Source organism: Sorex fumeus, unplaced genomic scaffold (assembly GCF_029834395.1).
Source record: "Sorex fumeus unplaced genomic scaffold, SorFum_2.1 ptg000041l, whole genome shotgun sequence".
Classification (NCBI taxonomy): domain Eukaryota; kingdom Metazoa; phylum Chordata; class Mammalia; order Eulipotyphla; family Soricidae; genus Sorex; species Sorex fumeus.
The window spans coordinates 8,626,536-8,645,668 of NW_026606098.1; the positions used below are offsets into that span (position 1 = coordinate 8,626,536).

The 19,133-nt window shown below is 63.7% G+C and overlaps 3 protein-coding genes across 3 annotated transcripts; 2 read left to right on the plus strand and 1 right to left on the minus strand.

Moving 5' to 3' along the window:
- Window positions 1–1,027: 1,027 nt before the first annotated feature.
- On the plus strand, window positions 1,028–4,229 carry SAMD1 (sterile alpha motif domain containing 1). The gene is made up of 5 exons (XM_056119351.1): window positions 1,028–2,463; window positions 2,776–3,064; window positions 3,136–3,232; window positions 3,339–3,450; window positions 3,557–4,229. Exons 1-5 carry the CDS (start codon window positions 1,507–1,509, stop codon window positions 3,713–3,715), a joined length of 1,614 nt encoding a protein of 537 aa, XP_055975326.1. The 5' UTR covers window positions 1,028–1,506; the 3' UTR covers window positions 3,716–4,229.
- A 751-nt stretch (window positions 4,230–4,980) lies between these two features.
- CUNH19orf67 (chromosome unknown C19orf67 homolog) lies at window positions 4,981–9,717 on the plus strand. The gene is made up of 6 exons (XM_056119575.1): window positions 4,981–5,303; window positions 7,473–7,617; window positions 7,724–7,824; window positions 7,895–8,080; window positions 8,747–8,881; window positions 9,341–9,717. Exons 1-6 carry the CDS (start codon window positions 4,981–4,983, stop codon window positions 9,513–9,515), a joined length of 1,065 nt encoding a protein of 354 aa, XP_055975550.1. The 3' UTR covers window positions 9,516–9,717.
- A 5,480-nt stretch (window positions 9,718–15,197) lies between these two features.
- On the minus strand, window positions 15,198–17,102 carry MISP3 (MISP family member 3). The gene is made up of 3 exons (XM_056119574.1): window positions 16,139–17,102; window positions 15,674–15,747; window positions 15,198–15,439 (listed from the first exon to the last, which is right to left on the minus strand). The coding sequence occupies exons 1-3, from the start codon at window positions 16,674–16,676 to the stop codon at window positions 15,422–15,424; spliced, it is 630 nt and encodes a 209-aa protein (XP_055975549.1). The 5' UTR covers window positions 16,677–17,102; the 3' UTR covers window positions 15,198–15,421.
- Window positions 17,103–19,133: the final 2,031 nt, after the last annotated feature.

Genomic DNA, 19,133 nt, shown 5'->3' on the forward strand with positions numbered 1-19,133 from the left:
GTCTCCCACCCACCCCCATCCCGGCCCCCCACCCCCATTTCTGCTGTCTTCTCCCAGGAGAAAAGCGGGGAGCCACCCCATCCACCGGCCCACTTGTCCTTGTCCCAACTTCTCCCGGTCCCGGGAGGAGCTTCGAGGCCGGAGTGGGCGGCCCAGGGGGTGCTGGGGCAATTCAACCTGTCTGCGGGAAGGACCGACTTCCTGAACCGTGTGCTGTTGTAAACATATTTGAAAACTATTACCAATAAAGTTTTGTTTAAAAAAAAGTGTTGCGGGTGTTGCTGAGGTCGGGGGGCCCCCCAGCACCCCGGGGAGGCGAGGCCGCTCGGGACCCCGGCGTCCGGGCTGCGGCCCTGCAGAATCGCGGGTGCCGCTGGAATTCCGTCACTGCCTCTGCCCCGCGGGAGCTGGGGGGCGGGGGGCGCCGAGCTGCCCTCTGACCCCGGATCCGCGCACCCCCACCCCCACCCCTGGGCGCTGGGCGCCCGGCCCCCGGCCGCGAGGGCGCTCGAGGGAGCCGCCGGGCGGGTGCGCCGGGGAGGCCGAGCGGCGGCGGGGGCGGCCCTGGCAGAGCGGAGCCGCGGGGCGGGGTGCGGGGGGGTCGGTGCGCGCCCCCTCGCCGCAGCCGCGGCGCGCGGCAGCCGAGCGCGGGGGCGGCGGCGCCGGCCGGGGGGCCCCCGCGGCGGCGCGGCCCGCGGGCCGACGAGTTCCCGGTAAGTGCGGTCCCGCGAGCGGAGCGCGCCGGGGAGGCGTGGAGCGGGGGGCTGGGCGCCGGGGACGTCTGGGTCCCGCGCCCAATGGCTGGAGGGCGGCCGAGCGCCGCCCGCGCGGGGGCCCCGCCCGCCCCGCGCCCCTCCCCCGCGCCCCTCCCCCCCCGCCCCCGCCCCGGCGCCAACTCCGCGGCGCCTCCTTAAAAAGCGCGCGGGAGTTGTAAGGGGGGGCCGGGGAGAGCCGGAGTGAGCGCGAGCGCCGGGCGCGGGGGGCGGGCGGGCGGGGGGCCGCGCTCCACCTTAAAAGCGGGCGCGTGGGGGTGGGAGGGAGGAAGGCGGCGGGCGCGGGGAGGCGGAGGGCGGGCAGGAAGGGGGGCCGGAGTGTCCCGGGCGCAGGGCGCGCGTGCGGCGGCGGCGGCGGGGAGGGGCCGGCCGCGCCGCGCTCCCCTCCTCCCTGCTCGCATCCCCGGCCCCGCGCGCGCCCAGCACCGGCGGGGCTGTGTGTGCGTGCGTGCGAGTGAGTGAGTGTGCGCCTATTTTTTTTCCTCTCTTTTCTTTCTCTCTCACTGTTTTTTTCTCTCTCTCTCTCTCTGCCTCTCGCGCTCCCTCGCTCTCGCTTTTTTTTTTTTTTTGCAAAGAAACAGCAGCGCCGCCGCCGCTCCGCCGAGGCGCTGCGCCCCCCGGGGGGGGGGGAGGCGGAGGAGGCGGGCAGCGGCGGAGGGAGGGGAGCCGGGGAGGGGGGCGCCGCGCTGGGAGGGAGGCAGCGCGCACCGTGCAGCCGGGCCGGGCGGGAGGCATGGCGGGGCCCCCGGCCCTACCCCCGCCGGAGACGGCTGCGGCCGCCACCACGGCGGCCGCCGCCTCGTCGTCCGCTGCTTCCCCGCACTACCAAGAGTGGATCCTGGACACCATCGACTCGCTGCGCTCGCGCAAGGCGCGGCCGGACCTGGAGCGCATCTGCCGGATGGTGCGGCGGCGGCACGGCCCGGAGCCCGAGCGCACGCGCGCCGAGCTCGAGAAACTGATCCAGCAGCGCGCCGTGCTCCGGGTCAGCTACAAGGGGAGCATCTCGTACCGCAACGCGGCGCGCGTCCAGCCGCCCCGGCGCGGAGCCACCCCGCCGGCCCCGCCGCGCGCCCCCCGCGGGGGCCCCGCCGCCGCCGCCGCGCCGCCGCCCACGCCCGCCCCGCCGCCGCCGCCCGCGCCCGTCGCCGCCGCCGCCGCCCCGGCCCGGGCGCCCCGCGCGGCCGCCGCCGCCGCCGCCGCCACAGCGCCCCCCTCGCCCGGCCCCGCGCAGCCGGGCCCCCGCGCGCAGCGGGCCGCGCCCCTGGCCGCGCCGCCGCCCGCGCCCGCCGCCCCGCCGCCCGCGGCGACCCCGGCCGGCCCGCGCCGCGCCCCCGCGCCCGCCGCCGCCGCCCGGGAGCCGCCGCCGCCGCTGCCGCCACCGGCGCCGGCGCCGCCACAGCAGCCGCCGCCGCCGCCGCAGCAGCCGCCGCCGCCGCCGGAGGGGGGCGCGGTGCGGGCCGGCGGCCCGGCGCGGCCCGTGAGCCTGCGGGAAGTCGTGCGCTACCTCGGGGGCAGCGGCGGCGCGGGCGGCCGCCTGACCCGCGGCCGCGTGCAGGGGCTGCTGGAGGAGGAGGCGGCGGCGCGGAGCCGCCCGGAGCGCACCCGCCTCGGAGCGCTCGCGCCGCCCCGCGGGGACAGGCCCGGACGGGCGCCCCCGGCCGCCAGCGCCCGCGCGGCGCGGAGCAAGGTGAGCGCGGGGGGCGCGGGCAGGTGTGGGCCAAGTTGGGGGCGGGGTGGGGGCGCCGGGCCCGCGGGGGCGGGGGCTGCCGCGCGCGTGGTGACCTTGGCGAGCGACTTCATCCCCGCGAACCTCAGTTTCCTCGGGGGCGCACGGCGGCCCGGTGACAGGAGCGACCTCTTGGGGCGGCGGCGCGAGTCGAGGGCGGTTGCGCGGCCGAGTCGCGAGTGGACGCCGCCGAGCGAGGGCGGAAAAGTTGGTCCGGGGCGCCGCGCCGCGGGGCCGCGGCCGCCGCCCACCGGGCCCGTGTCCCCCCCACAGAGAGGCGAAGAGCCGGTGCTCGAGAAAGACGACGACGACGACGACGACGAGGAGGAAGACGACGAGGACGATGTGTCCGAGGCCTCCGAGGTGCCCGAGAGTGACCGCCCCGCGGGGGCGCCGCCGCACCACCAACTTAACGGCGAGCCCGACCTGCAGAACGCCAAGGAGCGGGTCAAGGAGTGGACGCCCGCTGGCCCCCACCAGGGCCCAGAGCAGGGGCGCGGACCCGCGCCGGGCACCCGCCAGATCTTCTCCATGGCCACCATGAGCAAGGACGGGGGCTCGGGTAAGGGTCCCTCTGCGGCCGGGGGGACGCCCCAAGCCGGAGCCGCAGGTGTGACCTGTACTCTTTCCCAGGCTGCGCCACCCCTGGACCTGACTGTCCCTCCCCCGTGCCTTTGCCCCCGGGAAAACCAGCCCTCCCTGGGGCCGACGGGATCCCCTATGGCTGCACGTAAGTGAGGGTGTCGGAACGCCCACGGCGGTGCCCACATATCCGAATGGACCGCTGGGGCGTTGAACCTCACTGTGCCCCCCTTCCACCCCCCCTTCCCCTGCAGTTCTGGCCGCAAGGAGAAGCCGGCTGATCCTGTGGAGTGGACGGTCATGGACGTGGTGGAGTACTTCACCGAGGCCGGCTTCCCTGAGCAGGCAACAGCTTTTCAAGAGCAGGTGACTCCCCCCCACACCCTGCCGGGCCACCCCAACCGCACACGCCCTTCGGGCCGGAGGAGGTGGGTCAGCCCTGACCTGTGCTCGTGCTCACGTGCCTGTCCAGGAAATCGACGGCAAATCTCTGCTGCTCATGCAACGCACCGACGTGCTGACTGGCCTGTCCATCCGCCTGGGCCCTGCCCTGAAAATCTACGAGCACCACATCAAGGTGCTCCAGCAAGGCCATTTTGAAGACGATGACCCTGACGGCTTTCTTGGCTGAGCGCCCGGCGCACCCTGCCCCGCCCATCCCTCCCGGCCCCTGTCCACTCCCAGCCCCGCCCCCCTGCGCCCAGTCCAGACACTGGACAGGGCCACACCCTTGGCCCTCATGACAGTTTCTAAGGAGGGGGCACCCCAGTCCTCATCTAGGGATGAGACAGGGACAGGGGCTATTAACTGGACCCCAGGAGGCCAGACCTGCCCCGCACCCCCTCCTCCCCCCAGCCCTGAACATTTTTTTTTTTTGAGAAGAAAAAGTGGTGGGCCTCCCTTCTACCCGAGATCCCTTTGAGTTCACCCAGATGTTTCCTATATAAATGTTTTGTTCAGCTGTTCTGTTCTTTGGGGTGGGCGGCCATACCTTGCTGGCCCCCCCTGCCGTGGGGGTGGGGGTCCCTGTGTCTTTCTTCTCCCTCCCCCCTTTCTTTCTGTTGGTTGTTGCTCCAGCTGGCTGTATTGCTTTTTAATATTGCACCGGAGGTTTTTTAAATAAAGTTTTAAGAAAAAGAAATGGGGAAAAAGAAAAAAAAAGGTCTGTATCCATGTCGTGGCTGGAGTGGGGGAAGGGAGGGCCCAATGGTTAGAGTTAGCCGAGAGGAGCAGCGTTTGCTGGGGTCTGTGCCCCAGGCCTTGCCCAGTGCCCAGCAGGCACGTAAATATCGGTGGTTCGCTTTACTTTCTTCTGCACCTTTGGAGCGGCTTTAAAGTTTGCAGCTGAGGGTAGGGGGGAGGCAAGTGCTTCCCAAAACCTCACTTTGGAGAGGAGAACTGCTCACCACCAGCCTTGGGGGCTGAGGGATGGGGAGTCACAGTTGGAGACCAAACCTACCCCATTTTATAATGCAAGTTCTAGAATAGTTCCCGGGTTATTTTGGAAAGAGGTTCCAGGACCTGGGCGTCCGAGGCTGCGCGTGGGGGCAGGGGTGTCCCGCGGATGTGTGGACATGTGGTGTTTGACCCCTCCTCCCTTGGGCACCAGCCCTCAGCACCCAGGCATATGGAGGTGCGCGCGGAGCCCTTTGGTGGAGGGGTCCCTACAGCGCCTCGCCCCCCCTACCCGCGCCCCTGGAGCGCGCGTGTGCGCGGGGCTCCGCAGGCGCGCGGCAGGGACCGCACGCACGGGCGCGCCCCGCCCCTCCCGCGTGTTGAAATTCAAACGAGGCGAACTCCCGCGGCTCCGCTCGGCAGAGAGGTCGAGGCAGGGCTGGGCTGGAGGCCCCCAGCGCGCCCAACCCCAACGACACCCAGCTCGCAGCCAGCCCTTGGATGGCCAATGAGCCGTGGTTCGAGGGGCCGCTGCTCCCGGGGGTCCCCGGAGAGACCCCGCCCCCCGAAGGCCTGGAGGCCCACGGGTCTCAGCCCCGCCGGGATGCTTCGTGGTTGACGCCCCTCGGCCCACCTGGCCACTCACCCGAGGCGGACGCCGAGGACTCCCGGGGGCCGCTGACCGAGCCGGCGCCCCCGACGCCCTCGCCCCCTGGGCCCGCCCCTGCGCGCTTTCCCTTGGAGGCGCTTTTCAGCCCCATCACTGAGCAGCTCCGTTACCTGCTCAAGAAGGCGGATGACTTCCAGAGCTACTTGCTATACAGGTGAGGTCCGAACTGCTGGCGCAGACGGGGGAGGGGGACAAATTAAGGCACACCCGCCAGTGTCAAGAACCCTAGGTCTTTTTCTGCACGTACTGCCGTATAAGCACCGCGCGCTAACCGATTGCGCCACTGGAGCTCCCCTAAGGTCTTTTTGAGGGGTGCGGGGCTGTGGTGCGCAGGGCTTAGTTCTGGCTCTAACTCCTGGTTTGTCAGGGTGGGGGCTATGCATGATGCCAGGGGCTGAACTCGGTGGCTCTGAGCAAGGCCAAAGCCCGCCCCTCTGTACTCCGGGACTGAGAACCCCAAAACTGAGGAGCCAGAGGCCTCCTGAGCAGGCTGCATCTGACAACCCAAAGCAAGCAAATGGCTGCGTGTCTTTGCTTTGTCTCTTTTGCCAAATCTTTCACCCCAGTTTCTCACTGTTGGTGAGACTCTTTGTTTGGGGGGTGGGGAGGACGGGGGTGGGTGGGTGGGAGTAAACCGCGGTGCTGAGGACTTGCTCCGAGCTCTTTGCTCAGGGGTCATTCCTGGCAGTGCACTGGGGTCCTATAGGGTGCTGGGGCTCGAACCCTGGTCAGCTGTGTGCACTATACTATCTCCCTGACCACATTTGCATAGAGTGGAATGAGGGTTGAGGAAAACAGCTGTTGGGAGTGATTGGGCCCACTGGTGGCCAGTTTGAGACTCCTAAGGAAAATGTGCTTCCCTCAACCAGGAACTGACGCTCACTGAGGCTCAGGTTTCCGTTGAATTCCCCTGAGAGGCTGTTTGCTCTGGTGGTCTCCAGTCACCAGCCTGCAGGTGTAGACGGGTTAAAAACCACTAGTTGTGATGAGGGCCATATGGGTCTGGATGGGTCCTTAGGCCAGGCACCAGCAAGCAAGGGGGGAACACTGGTATAAACTCGAATTTTGGGCTCCCTCCTCCAGGGAATTGTTGCTGTTTTTGTTTCTTTTTTTTTCTATTTTTTTTGGGGGGGGGCGGGGCACACCCGGCTGTGCGCAGGGGTTACTTCTGGCTCTGCACTCAGGAATCACTCCTGGCTATACTGGGAACATCCTATGGGATGTCAGGGATCAAACCCAGGTGGGCGACATGCAAGGCCAGTGCCCCACTCAGGAGCTTCTGAAGCTGCTGTCCACAGCGGATTCAGGTGTGGATGGTTCAACAAGTTCCACCGGGCCCGGAGCCAGAGTGGTGCAGGGAGGACGCTTGCTTGGTATGCAGCTGACCTGGGTTCGATCTCTGGCATCCCAGAGTCCCCCGATTCCTGCCTGGAGTGAGCACAGAACATAGAGCCAGGAGTCAGCCCTGAGCATCTCTGAGTGTGGCCCACAGATACAACAACAAGAACGTGACCCCTACTATGTAGCTGTTGGAAAAGATGAAGTCATGAAATTTACATACAAGTGGTACTACATGGAAAGTAGCATGCTAAGCGAAATGAGTCAGAAAGAGAGGGACAGACATAGAAAGATTGCATTCATCTGGGGAACATAAAGTAACAAAATAGGAGACTAACACCCAAGAATAGCTGAGATAAGTACCAGGAGCTTCACTCCATGGCTTGGAGGCCAGCTACACATGCTAGGGGAAAAGGCAGTTCAGATAGAGAAGGGAGCACCAAATAAAGGTGTTGGGAGGATCCTCCCAGGATGGGAGATGCATGCTGAAAGTTGACTATAGACCGAACATGATTGCCACTCAATGCCTTTTGCAAACCACAGCACCCAAAAGGAGAGAGAGAAGAAAATGGAATGCCCTGCCACAGAGGCAGGGTGGGATGGAGGAATGAGAGGTGGGAGGGATACTGGGATCAGTGGTGATGGAAAATGGGCAGTGGTGGAGGGATGGGTACTCGATCATTGTATAATTGAAATCCAAGCACAAAAATTTGTAAGTCTAGTGGAGTTCATGCACAATTCAATCAGCCTAATCAGTGGCTGAATAAATAGCAGTACTCCTACATAAAAAAAAAAAAAATGTAAGTCTACAATTGTACCTCATGGTGTTTCACTAATAAAAATTTAAAAAAGAAAAAAAAAAGAACGTGACCCCTTGGCTTTGAGGAGTCGGTCGTGAGAGAGGCGCGAAGGTTGGGGATTTGGGTCACGGGATGGGGAGCCGTGAGGGGGGCACTGAAGGACCCCCGCCTTTCTCTCCCTTTAGCAGGGACCGCGTGCAGAAGGAACAGCTGGCCAAGGCCATGCCCACCTTCCTGCAGCTGTGTGAGCCATACTTCCTGTACCTGGAGGCGGCGGCGCGGAGCGTACCTCCCATCTATGGGGGCCTGCAGGAACTGGTCCGCAAGGGGGTGTGTGCAGGTTACCCCAGCCCCTTTTGGTTGTCCCTCAGTCCTATGGAGGTCAGCAGGGGGTGCCCCTTGCCCCATGATTCATCCTGGCTCCCGCCCCCTGTAGCTCCTAGACATCTCCCAGCAGCTTACGCTGCGGCTGGAGCAGCTGGTGCTCATGTACGCCTCCTTCGGCTTCGTAGACCTGGAGGAGACGAACCCCCTGAGGTAGGGCGGGAGGAGAGCCGGGCAGCGGCCATGGGGATCTCGGCCCCATCTCATCCCCACCTTCCGCCAGCATCTCCTGCTTTTTCTGCGGACGGTTCTCCATCAGCCCTTCCCACGAGGTCTCCATCTTCCGCTACTGCTCGCCAGCGGCCTACACTGCCGGCCGCTTCCCCCGATACCTCTATAAGAAGATGCGCTGGAACGTGGAAAGCACCCTGGAGCCCGGCAGCCGTGGACGGGAACCCAGTGTGGATTAGTGAGTCCCCTCACCAAAGTCACAATGCTCTCTGCTGCCATGCAGAAGACACATCTTTTTAACTCATTCCCAGCCAACCTGGACAGCCTTTTGAAAAATTAGTATTTGTTCTGGGTCAGGAATTGAACCCAGGGCCCCACACATGCACAGGCAAAAGCCCCATCCCCGGCCCATAGCGAGGGTTTCTACAAAACCATCCTCCTCTGTAAGCATGCATCCTCCTATCAAAATAAAAGCTCTCATGGGAAAAGCAGGTGGGCAGGAGAGAAGGCGGGGTTCAGGCTGAGCCTACCTGCCCAGAGAAGCAGAGGCCTGCTGATGAGTGACCCTCTCAGCCAAAATTCAAAGCCTTGGGGCTGGAGCGATAGCACAGCGGGTAGGGCGTTTGCCCTGCATGTGGCCAACCTGGGTTTGATTCCCAGCATCCCATATGGTCCCCAAGCACTGCCAGGAATAATTCCTGAGTGCAGAGCCAGGAGTAACCCCTGTGCATTGCCGGGTGTGACCCAAAAAGAAAAAAAAAAATTGAAGCCATAACAGGAAGAAGCCAGGAAAGGGGCCACTTACACCTTTCTGCTTTGGGCAGTGCCAGGAACCGAACTAGGGTCTCAGGCGAGCACAGTAGGAGCTGCACCAAGGCCACATCCCGCCCGCCCTCCTCTGCAGCTATTTCCTGTGCTACCGAGACACCTGGGAAGATGCAGGGCAGAGTCCAGCCAACTCCTGCCTGCAGATCCAGAAGCTGTGGTCCATCGGCCGGTGGGTGCCCCTCGGGCCAGCAGATGATGACCTTTACTCTTGGTAGGTGCCAAGGCACGGCAAGGTGGGCGGGAGCTCCTGCGGGGTGCCCCCTCTCCCCAACCCGCCAGACCCACCTCTCCACATACACAGACACACTTTGCTTCCGCTGGGTGGTACACAGCATTTTATTGTGCTCTTCGAAGTGCCTTGTTCAGGGTGATGTCAGCACCCAGCTGAGGCCTATACTGCTGGCTCCCTTTTGGCCAAGAAAGGAAACAGGTGCCCAGAGAGGCCTAGCTCCCGGCCTCAGGACGCACAGCCAGCCGCAGCTCAGCCTCGGGGAGCCGTGACCTCCCTCCGTCTCTCACCCACAGGAAAACAGCTGCCCCCCCCCCCCCCAGCGTTCTCCCCAGCCCTGGCTGAAACAAAGCCTCTTTCAGGCCTCAGCCTCTCACTGGAGGGGAGGGAGGGGCTCCCGAGAAAACAAGAGGGGGTGACGCCTGTCCTCCCGGCTCCCAGGATTCTGTGTCCGCAGCCGCCCGGGGACTACCAGCAGCTGCTGACCATCGGGTTCGAGGAGCCGTCGCACATGCTGGCCACCGACCTGCTGGTACAGATCCTCACGGGCCAGGCCGGCCCGGCTCAGCCTCCGAGCGCAGGCGCGCCGTTGGCGTGGACCGCGCTGGGGTCCTGAACCCCAAGCCTGGCGCTTGACAGCTGCGGAGTCCGGGGGAGGAGGGTGGGGAGGGGAGGAGCTCACTTGTTCTCCCGGTGCAGCTCAGCCGCGCCGTCCCCGGGGCCCACCCGGGCCCGGCCGCTGCGCCCTGCGCGCGGACACAGCACTTTGGCGTGAAATAAAAGAAAGAAGTCGCAAGCTCCGTCCGCTCGCCGCGCCCCGCCCCACCCCGCCCCGCCGCGCCCCGCCCCGCCCCTGGGGGCGCGGAGGCCCCGCCCCAGATGCGCGCGCGGGGCATTCTGGGAAATGTAGTCTCCGGGAGCCGCGCTCCGGTGAGCGGCCAGGGCGGGTCGGGGCATGCGCAGCGGGCGCGCGTGAAGCCGAAAGGGAAGTAGCGAAGCCTGTCAACAACCGGAACCCAGAAAACCGCAGGTTTCGGGCCGCCGGGAAATTCCACCCCCACTGGTGGACGGCGGCGGGGAGGGAGCGACCGCCGGGGCCACGCCCAGCGTTTGACCCGGAAGTGGTTGCCGGTGCCGCTGCCGGCCGCTCCGGCGTTTCCCGCGAGCGAGCCCGAGTCCCGTCCGCCTCTTGCCTGTCGGGGCTCGTAGCCCGCCGGGTGTCCCGGGCGCGGGTCGCGGGGAGAGCTCCGACTTCGACGGGACGCGGAACGAAGGAGGAAAGACGTGAACAGCGAGCAGGTGGTGGAGCCCGGAGCGGGGTTGGAGTTTTGCGAGGGCAGAAGTGTACTTGCAGGTTCAGCATTCAGTGCCCCCCCGCACTGAACTAAGGGACGCCTCTGGGTGTATCCCCGGCTCCACGGGAGCCTGGGGACTCGCCTGGAGCCCGGGCTTGGTGCTTCGGAGCCAAGCGCTAATTTAGCTGATCTCCTGGGTCCTTGGTAGGATCCTGGGTTTCTGCAGGAAAACCCACGCAGAGGGAGACAGGATTGCAAACTTGGAAAGTGTCGCCAAACTCCGGGCTTCGGCTCCAGAGAGCAGGGAAGGCGCGCGCCTCGCAGGCAGCCGATCTGGGTTCCGTCGCCCCCAAACGCCACCAGGAGGGATCTCTAAGGCCCCCAAAAGAAACCGATCCTGGTTCTATAAAAAATGTGAAAGTGGCAGGGATATGGCTTCGAGGTAGAGTTGATGCTTCCCTTGGGTTTGATCCCTGGTCTGCTTAAAAAAATCATTTTAATTTTTTGTTTGCGGTTGGGGGGGGTGGCCACAGGTACCTGGCTCTCAGAGACTGCCCCTGGCTCAGTGCTAAGGTAGGCTCAGAGGCCAGGTGGCGTCAGGGGTAGAAGCTGGCCCCCCACGCCGGACACATTGTGCCCCAGCCACCAAGTTGTCTCTCCGGTCCCACATTTTTTTTTTTTTTGGAGGTGCTGTGGATGGAACCCAGGGCTCCTGCCTCCTGCAGCTTCAGCGAAGCATGAAATCTATCGCACCGGACCATCTTTCTCACCCCTAAATATATCTGTTACAGATTACAGACAGAGTGAGGGAGAGGGGAATGGTGAGACCCTGGATTTGAGCCCTACACCACAAAACATAATAGTGTGGCTATTCTAAAGTGACCAAAATATGTAACTTCACCCTTCTTTCTTTTTGCTTTTGTGCCACACTTGGCTGTGCTCCGGAAAACACTCCTCGTGGGCCCCTGGGACTCCGCGAGCTAGCTGGGGTCAGATACGTGCAAGGCAGGAAGCCCTAGGCCTGGTGGTTTCTAGGAGCCACAATAAAGGAAAAAGGTCGGGGCAGAGCCTAGCCTTTGCATGTGGGAGCCCCTGGTTCGGTCCCTAACATTTGTGGTCTCACAGTCCCGGGTTCTGTCCCCCATCAGCAGGGTCTCATAGCACCCCCCAGTGTGGCCCAGAGATTGCTTTGTTTTGCTTTGGGGCCCCACCCAACGACACAGTCATGACTTTCATGGCTCTCAGGAATCATTTCTGGCCCATAGGATGCAATATTCGAGGCAGAGGCCCTACTCTGCCCTACTCGCTATACTATCACGCTGCCACCCCCCCCAGCCCCGATTTTTTTTTGCTTTTTGGGTCTCACCCAGCGATGCACAGGAGTTACTCCTGGTTCATGCACTCAGGAATTACTCCTGGCCATTCTCAGACCATATGGGAAGATGGGAACGAACCCGGGTCAGGCCACATGCAAGGCAAATACCCTACCCGCTGTGCTATCGCTCCAGCCCCCCCCCCCCCCCGAGATTTTTTTAAATGAGAAAGGTCAAACCATCAGTAGGGCCATTTTGTTTGTTTTGGTTACACTGGCGGTGCGATAGCAGCCAACGTGGCCGACCCGAGTTCGATTCCTCCTCCCCTCTCGGAGAGCCCGGCAAGCTACCGAGAGTATCTCGCCCGCACGGCAGAGCCTGGCAAGCTCCCCGTGATGTATTCGATAGGCCAGACACAGTAACAACAAAGTCTCCAATGGAGACGTTACTGGACCCGCTCGAGCAAATCGACGAACACCGGGAGGGCCTTTACCTTTACCTTTACACTGGCGGTGCTACACTTAGGGCTCACTCCCAGCAGTGATGGGTGGGGGCTGGAGTGATAGTATAGCGGGAAGGGCGTTTGCCTTGCATGTGGCCGGCCCGGGTTTGGTTCCTAGCATCCCATATGGTCCCCTGAGCAATTCCTGAGTACAAAAGCCAGGAGTAAACACTGTGCATCGCTGGGTGTGACCCAAAAAGAAAAAAAAACCAGCAGTGATGGGGACCATATGTGGTACCAGGGATCAGTCCTGGCACAATGGAAGCGCCTTCCCTAGCCTACTATCTCTCTGTCCTCCTAGCAACATTTTTTAACCTGTACCCACTGAAACCAGAATATTTCAGCATATAATAATCCAGGTGAGAATTTGAGAAATTTTCTTTTTGGTTTTGTTTTGGGGTCACATCTGGCATGCTCAGGGGTTATTCCTGACTGCACTCAGGAATTATCCTGGCGGTGCTTATGGGGACCATAGGGAATGCTGGGGATTGAACCCTTGTCAGAGCTCGAATCCAGGTTGACCATCTGCAAGGCAAATGCCCTGTCTGCTGTACTATCACTCCTGCCTCTTAAGAAATTCTTTTTTTTTTTTTTTTTGGCTTTTTTTTGGTCACACTTGTCTATGCACAGGGGTTACTCCTGGCTCTGCACTCAGGAATTCTTCTGTTGGTGCTCTGGGGACCATATGGAATGCTGGAAATCGAACCTGGGTCGTCCCATGCAAGGCAAACACCCTACCCGCTATGCTATTGCTCCAGCCCCTCTTAAATTCTTGAGTTTGCTTTTCTTTGCTTGTTTGTTTCGATACTGAGTCCTTGATGTCTGGTTGGTAGGTTTGGGGCCCACACTCACCTGTGCTCCGGGCACTAGTGTGCTGCTGGCAGCTAAAACTGGAGTGGCAGAAGAGCCCCATGTGCAAGTGCAGCACCCTCATGTCCTGTTTCTGGGCCCAAAACCACGTTCCCCACTCTGCCCACGGCGAGGAAACCCTAGCTCAGGCATCTCCGCGCAGCTGCAGGCTCCTTTCCACGGGCAGTGGCCTTTGCGGGCCACAGACACCAGCATACTGGCGCGTTGCTCGGAAACTATCTCCCTGTAGGGACTATGCTCAGACCCACCAGCCTAAGCATCACCCATTGGGCCGGATGGACTCGTGGAGTCTGGGATGGGCCAGAGCCTGGCCTTGCTCAGCCACTGTCCTGGGCACCCTCGGGAGAACCAGCTGCACCCGCCTCATGGGCACCGTGCAGGCTCCAGGTCAGAACCCAAGGACAGAGGTGGGGAGCTTGACCCTGTGCTGATGCCAGGGCCCCCCTAGGTGTCAGGTACTGGACAAGGGCTGCCTTGGGGCTCATCACAGGCAGGAGGGAGCAAGCCCCGCCCCCCAACCTGGCAGCAGAATCCACTCTCTGTGACCTGCTTCCTTGGTCCAGTTTGGGGCCTGAAAATGGGTTCTGGCCTTGCAGCCAAGCCATGTTCAATCTCTGGCACCCTACCCAAAATAAAACTTTCAGGGCTGGATTAATAGCACAGCGGGTAGGGTGTTTGCCTTGCACGCGGCCAACCCGGGTTCGATTCCCAGCATCCCATATGGTTCCCTGGACTCTGCTAGGAGTAATTCCTGAGTGCAGAGCCAGGAGTAACCCCTGAGCATTGCCGGGTGTGACCCCCCCAAAAAAAATAGCAAAATAATTTTTTTTTTCAAAAAGTGGGCTCTGGAGCCAGAACAATAGTGCAGCAGAAGGGCGTTTATTTTGCATGTTGCGGACCCACGTTCAATCCCCAGCACCAACAGGGTCCCCTGAGCCTGCCAGGAGTGCAGAGCCAGGAGTAAGCCGCTGGGTCTGGCTCCCCCAAAAAAGGGGATTCCATAGTACAGCAGGTAGGCCACTTGCATTGAACTCAGCTGAACAGGGATCAATCCCCAGCATCCCATAGAATCCCCCAAGCCCATCAGACTGATCCCTAAGTACAGAGCCAGGAGTAAGTTCTGAATACCACCAGGTGTGCCCCCCCCAAAAAAGTGGGGTTCTTGGGAGCTATTTAGTATAGCAAGTAAGGCATCTTGCACACAGCCAACCCCAGTTCAATCCTTGGCACCTCATAGGTAAAGTAAAGGTAAAGGTAAAGGCCCTCCCGTTGTTCGTCGATTTGCTCGAGCGGGCCCAGTAACGTCTCCATTGGAGACTTTGTTGTTACTGTGTCTGGCATATCGAATACTCTCGGTAGCTTGCCGGGCTCTCCATAGTGTCCCCCAAACCCCACCAGGAGTGTTCCCTGAACATCACCAGCTGTGACCAAGTCCCGCACATCCTCAGCCAGAAGCACTGTGGGGTGTGGCCTCAAAGCCAAGAAAAACACGGTAAGAGGAAATAGAGGGGCTGGAGCCATATACAGTGGGTCAGGCTGCACAGGCCCAACCCGGGTTCCAGCCCGGGAACCACATATGATCCCCCCTGAGCACCCCTGAGTGTGACCCAAGAAAAATAGGACTCCCCGGAGAGCCGATAGAGGTGAAGAGCTTGCCAGCAGCAGCCCAGATTTGATCCCCAACACAAGGGGTCCCCACGGCAGCCTGGTGTGGCCTGACTTCCACCACGAAATGAAGTAAAAATGTTCACAGTAACCGCAGGGGTCTTTTTTTTGTGTTTTGGAGGAGGGGCTCGCAGGTCCTGCTGGGAGTTTGGGGGTCGTGGAATTAGGTACCTGTCTGCCAACATACTCCCCGGGTCCTGCGATTTTGCTTTCCCAACCAAGGAATTGGCATTCTCACCTGCGCCCCGCTATTTTTTTGCGGGGGGCAGTTATTGTTGATGTCCCCAGGGCAGGACAACTTCTTATCACCGCCTCCTCACTAGCGCTCAGCGCCCTTGGCACCAGGGAATGTTGGCACACGGGCGCCTGCAGGGGGAAGGGAGGCGTGTGACCGCTTGTCCGGCGGCTGCAGTTCACGCCCGCGCCGCCAGGGGGCGGGAGGGGCCGGCTGGGGGGCGGGATCCGCAGTCCCGGAACTGGGCGACGAGGTCACATTCCGACCCTAACTGCGACTTTCCAACCCCCGCTGGCCCCCAACCCCATGAAGGGGGCGGAAAAGAATACCAGAAACTGCGTGGCGGGGCTCGGGAAGAAGGGTGGCTTTATTGGGTGTGGCGGACGCGGCGGGGACCCGGTCCTCTCGGAAGGGCAAACTGGGCAGGTGGGACGGACAGTCACGTTCGCAGGAGGGGCGCGTGTGCGTGGGTTCGGGGGTCCATTTCCCAATGGACTTAACAGTTTTCAAGAGAACCGGGTCCGTTTAAGAAAGGTTCCAAGGGGGTCGATTTCACCTTCCCGGGGCGCAGCCGACGGGGCGTCCTCCTGGGGGTGCGCGTCCAGTGGGCGTTGGATTGGGCGGGTCCGGCCTGCTCCGGGCTCAAGGCTTCCGCTGGTCCTGAGAAGAAGCGGCCGGAGCTTAGGCCGGTCTCCAGGGGGGCAGGGCTGGGGGGGGAGCAGCGCACCGCGGGGTGGACTTGCCACGGGCCGCCTCGCCACCCCCTGGCCGCGCGCGGAACTGTGCGTCCTGCCGCAGGGGGCTTTGGAGAGCCGCAGCAGTGGGACGAGGGGGCCAGGTAGGGATCGGGCGACCCGCGCCCCAGCCGAGCGGGGGAAAGAAAGGGGTTCCTACCTGTTCCGGGGCGTTCTCCAAGTTCGTTCCGCGGGGAGGCCAGATCACCGCCAACTTGCCGTCGCCCCTGCTCGCTGTCGGGGGTGCGGTGAGGCGCTCAGTCGGGCGCGCCCCTCCTCTCGCCAGCAGGAGGCGGCCGCGCCCCTCAAACACGCTGGCGTCCACCCACCCCTCTCCCCACGGACGTCTCCATCTGGAGCGGGGGACCTGGCTGAGGTTGGGGGGAGGTGAACCCCAGGTGGGCAGAGACAGCCTGGCAGTGCCAGAATCCAGCCGGGGTGTCGTGACACCGACAAAAGCACCTGGAATCCCCGTCCCCGCCCCCAGGAATCTAGGGCAGCTGGACGGGGTGGGGGTGGGAGGGTGGATCCCTCCTAGCGCGGGGGTGGAGCAGCTCAGAGTTGGGCGGGAGGGACCCCTAAGAGCCCAGGGTGCGGAGCGGGGCGACCGTGGCGCGAGGCTTACGCGCGAGGCTGGGCGCGGGCTCGGCGCCCTCGGCGGTGCCATAGACGCAGCGGCGCTGGCGCTGCAGTTCCCGCTCGCGTTCCCGCGCCGCGCGCACCTCCTGCTCCAGCAGCGACGGCGCGGCGGGCGGCGGGGAGCGGGCCGGCCCCGGGGCACGGCCCCCGCGCTCGGGCATCCCGGGCGGGCCCGCGCCGCCCCCCGCCGCCCCCGCCTTTGGAGAGGAGCCGCCGCCGGCCGCCTCGAAGAAGCGCTTAAGTTCGCCCAGCGGCGGCGGCGGCGGCTCCGGGCCCACGGGGCTCACGAGCGCCGCCTGCCGGTGCGCCTCGCGCTCGATGTCCCGCCGCATCCGCGCGCCCGCCCGCGCGCGCTCCAGAGCGCGCGGGCACGCGGGGACCGGGTCGGGCCGGCAGAGCACCGGCCGCACGCGCAGCTCGACGAGTTCGCGGGCCGCGCGGCGCGGGCTCAGGCCCCGGCGGCGGCGCAGGCTCTCCTCGCGTTCGCAGGCCCGGCGGATCTCCCGTTCGATGGGCGTCTCCATGGGCGGCGGCGAGCGAGGGCGCCCGGGGCCGGCCGAGCCCGTCCCCGCGGAGCGACAGTGCCCCGGTACCCCCGCGCCGTGGCTGCCGGGCCCGGGGCGCTCCAAGTCCCCAGCTGCGGCGTCCTGACCCGCCGGGCCCGGGCTCTGGGGCTCGTTGGCGCACTCTTCGGGCGACCCCGGAGCCCTGCTCTCGAGCCCCGGGGCCCGCGCGGGTCCAGCCCCGAAGCCTCCGAGGCTGCACGCGCCGAGGTTTGGATGCTCCGAGCTGGGTCGCGCCGGGCCCTGCGTGGTACCTGTGTCCGCCGCCCCCACCGCCCGCAGATTCCGAGGCGTCGCCGGCACGGACCGCGTCTCTGACCCGCCCCGGCCTGGGGACTCGGCCCCAGGGGCAGGGCCGGGCACCGCCCCCAGCACCTGTCCGAAGGCCTCAGCCCGCCCTCGCCCCGCCTCCGCGGCGGGTCCGCCTCGACGCCCGCGGCTTCGGTCCGGGCGGGCTGGGGAACCCGGCTCGGGGCGAGAAAGGCCGTCCCGGACCCCGCCTGCTACCCGGGGTCCGGGCTGCGCGGCCGGTGTCTCTCCGCTGAGGGCCACCCTGGCACCTGCCCGCCCCGGCTTGGCTCACGCTGAGCGCTGGGCCGTAGGTGGTACCCCCGTTTCCCTGGCGGTGCCAGCCCGGCAGCCCCTCCACCCTCCACCCCTGCGGCGCACCCCTCGGGCTCTAGGGGGCACCAGGTGCCGTCCCCCGGAGCGCCCCAGCGCCGGGGCTGTCCCGAGGCCACTCGGTCTCCACCGCCCGCCCCGCGCCGAGGGCGCCGCCCACTGCGCGCTGGACAGGGAGGAGGGGACGCCGCGGCCGCGGGGGGCGGGCACCGGGGCTGGGAGGGCTGGACCGAGGGAGCCGGGCTGCGCGGCGACCCACCCAAGGTCTGTCCCGCCCCGCCTTCCTTTCCTCTTCCTTTCTCTTCCTCTTTTTCTTTTCCCATTTTTCTCTCCTTTTCCTTTTTTTTTTCTTTCTTTTTGGGTCACACCGGCAATGCACAGGGGTTACTCCTGACTCTTCACTCAGGAATTCCTCCTGGCGGTGCTCAGGGGACCATATGGGATGCTGGGAATGAACCCGGGTCGGCCGTGTGCAAGGCAAACGCCCTACCCGCAGAGCTATTTATTGCTCCAGCCCCTCTTCCTTCTTCTTGCCTTTTCTCTTTCTGCCTCCCTCCCTTCTTTTTCTTTCTCTTCCTCTTTCTTTTTTTTTCTCCCTTTTCTCCACCTGCCCCCATTAGGGATCAAATACAGGCCCTCACACTAACATATTCTGCTGAGCTACATTTATTGTGGGGGACCCTCTTCGTGACGCTTCCCCCCCAGAAGTCCCCAGTGATCTGACTGCTTGTTCCCCTCTCACGCCCCCCTGCTCCCGCAGCTGCCAACACGGTGCCAGGGCAGGACCCCAGCTTTGCGAACTGAATCATCGCTGGTACCCTCCCGGGTGCTTCTGTTGGGGCCACATCTGTGGGTGCTCAGAGCGTTGAAGGGAGGTTACTGGCCGTGTGGGACGCCCATTAGTGACCCGCAATCTCTCCAGGCTCTGCCCCTGTGTCCCGGTCGGACAGTGCGTGCTCTGTCTGAGTGGAAAGGGGCTCCCCAGCAGCCACTCCAGGTCCCCTCCTACTAGCGGCCAACTTGGGTGTCCGTGTGTCCCCTGTGCCCACCAGGCACCCTCCACTCGGCAGACCACCCCTTTTTCGAGTTCTCATCATTACTCAGTGAGGGCTGCAGACCTTTCCTGCACCCATCTTCCAGGCCATTGCCTCTGGGAGTCCAGCCCTGTCCTGCCTGCACCCTTAGCCCTCTCAGGCTCTCCAAGCTGCCTCCACCCTGCCTGAGAGGCACGAGCACATTCCCAGCATGCCTGGCCGACTGGTCAGATCGCAGCCACTGATGGACTGAGCTCCAACGGGCATTCCAGGAGGCTGAGCCCTGAAGCCCCGCCCCTCCCACCCTGCCACAGGTCCTTTGCATGACCCCACCCACCCTCTCCATCTGTCATCCCCCCCCACTTGCTGCACACGCTCAGCCCTCCCCTTTACTCAGTGCACCTACCTTTCTGACTTGCTTTATTTGCATGTTATCTCTCTCCTGCCATAGCGTGGGCTTACCAGGCCTTCCTCCCAGCTACCTCACCACCTTCCTCTCTGCTCCCTGTGCTTAGGGACCTGCCCGGGGCACCTCATATGGTCTCCCAAATGCTGCCAGAAGTGATCCCTGAGCACACAGCCGGGAGTCACCCTGAGTACCGCCGCGTGTGACTCCAAAAAAGCAATAAATAAGATACTATGGGGGACAAAGAGAGAACGGGGCAAGCCTTGCATACGGCGGCCCCGACTTGATACCTCCAACACAAATGGTCCTCTGAACACAGGAGTGAACACGAAGCCAGGAGTCAGCCCTGAGCACTGC

What these genes read in the sequence shown, in the direction of transcription:
- MISP3 (XM_056119574.1), bottom strand. Translation starts at nt 16,676, where the DNA reads ATGGAGACGCCCATCGAACGGGAGATCCGCCGGGCCTGCGAACGCGAG. An exon ending in GCCCGCGCCCAGCCTCGCGC is followed by an intron (nt 15,748 to 16,138) that starts GTAAGCCTCGCG and finishes CACCCCCGACAG; the next exon opens with CGAGCAGGGGCGACGGCAAG.
- CUNH19orf67 (XM_056119575.1), top strand. Translation starts at nt 4,981, where the DNA reads ATGGCCAATGAGCCGTGGTTCGAGGGGCCGCTGCTCCCGGGGGTCCCC. An exon ending in GAGGAGACGAACCCCCTGAG is followed by an intron (nt 7,825 to 7,894) that starts GTAGGGCGGGAG and finishes ACCTTCCGCCAG; the next exon opens with CATCTCCTGCTTTTTCTGCG. An exon ending in GATGATGACCTTTACTCTTG is followed by an intron (nt 8,882 to 9,340) that starts GTAGGTGCCAAG and finishes CCCGGCTCCCAG; the next exon opens with GATTCTGTGTCCGCAGCCGC.
- SAMD1 (XM_056119351.1), top strand. Translation starts at nt 1,507, where the DNA reads ATGGCGGGGCCCCCGGCCCTACCCCCGCCGGAGACGGCTGCGGCCGCC. An exon ending in GAGCAAGGACGGGGGCTCGG is followed by an intron (nt 3,065 to 3,135) that starts GTAAGGGTCCCT and finishes ACTCTTTCCCAG; the next exon opens with GCTGCGCCACCCCTGGACCT. An exon ending in GGGATCCCCTATGGCTGCAC is followed by an intron (nt 3,233 to 3,338) that starts GTAAGTGAGGGT and finishes CTTCCCCTGCAG; the next exon opens with TTCTGGCCGCAAGGAGAAGC.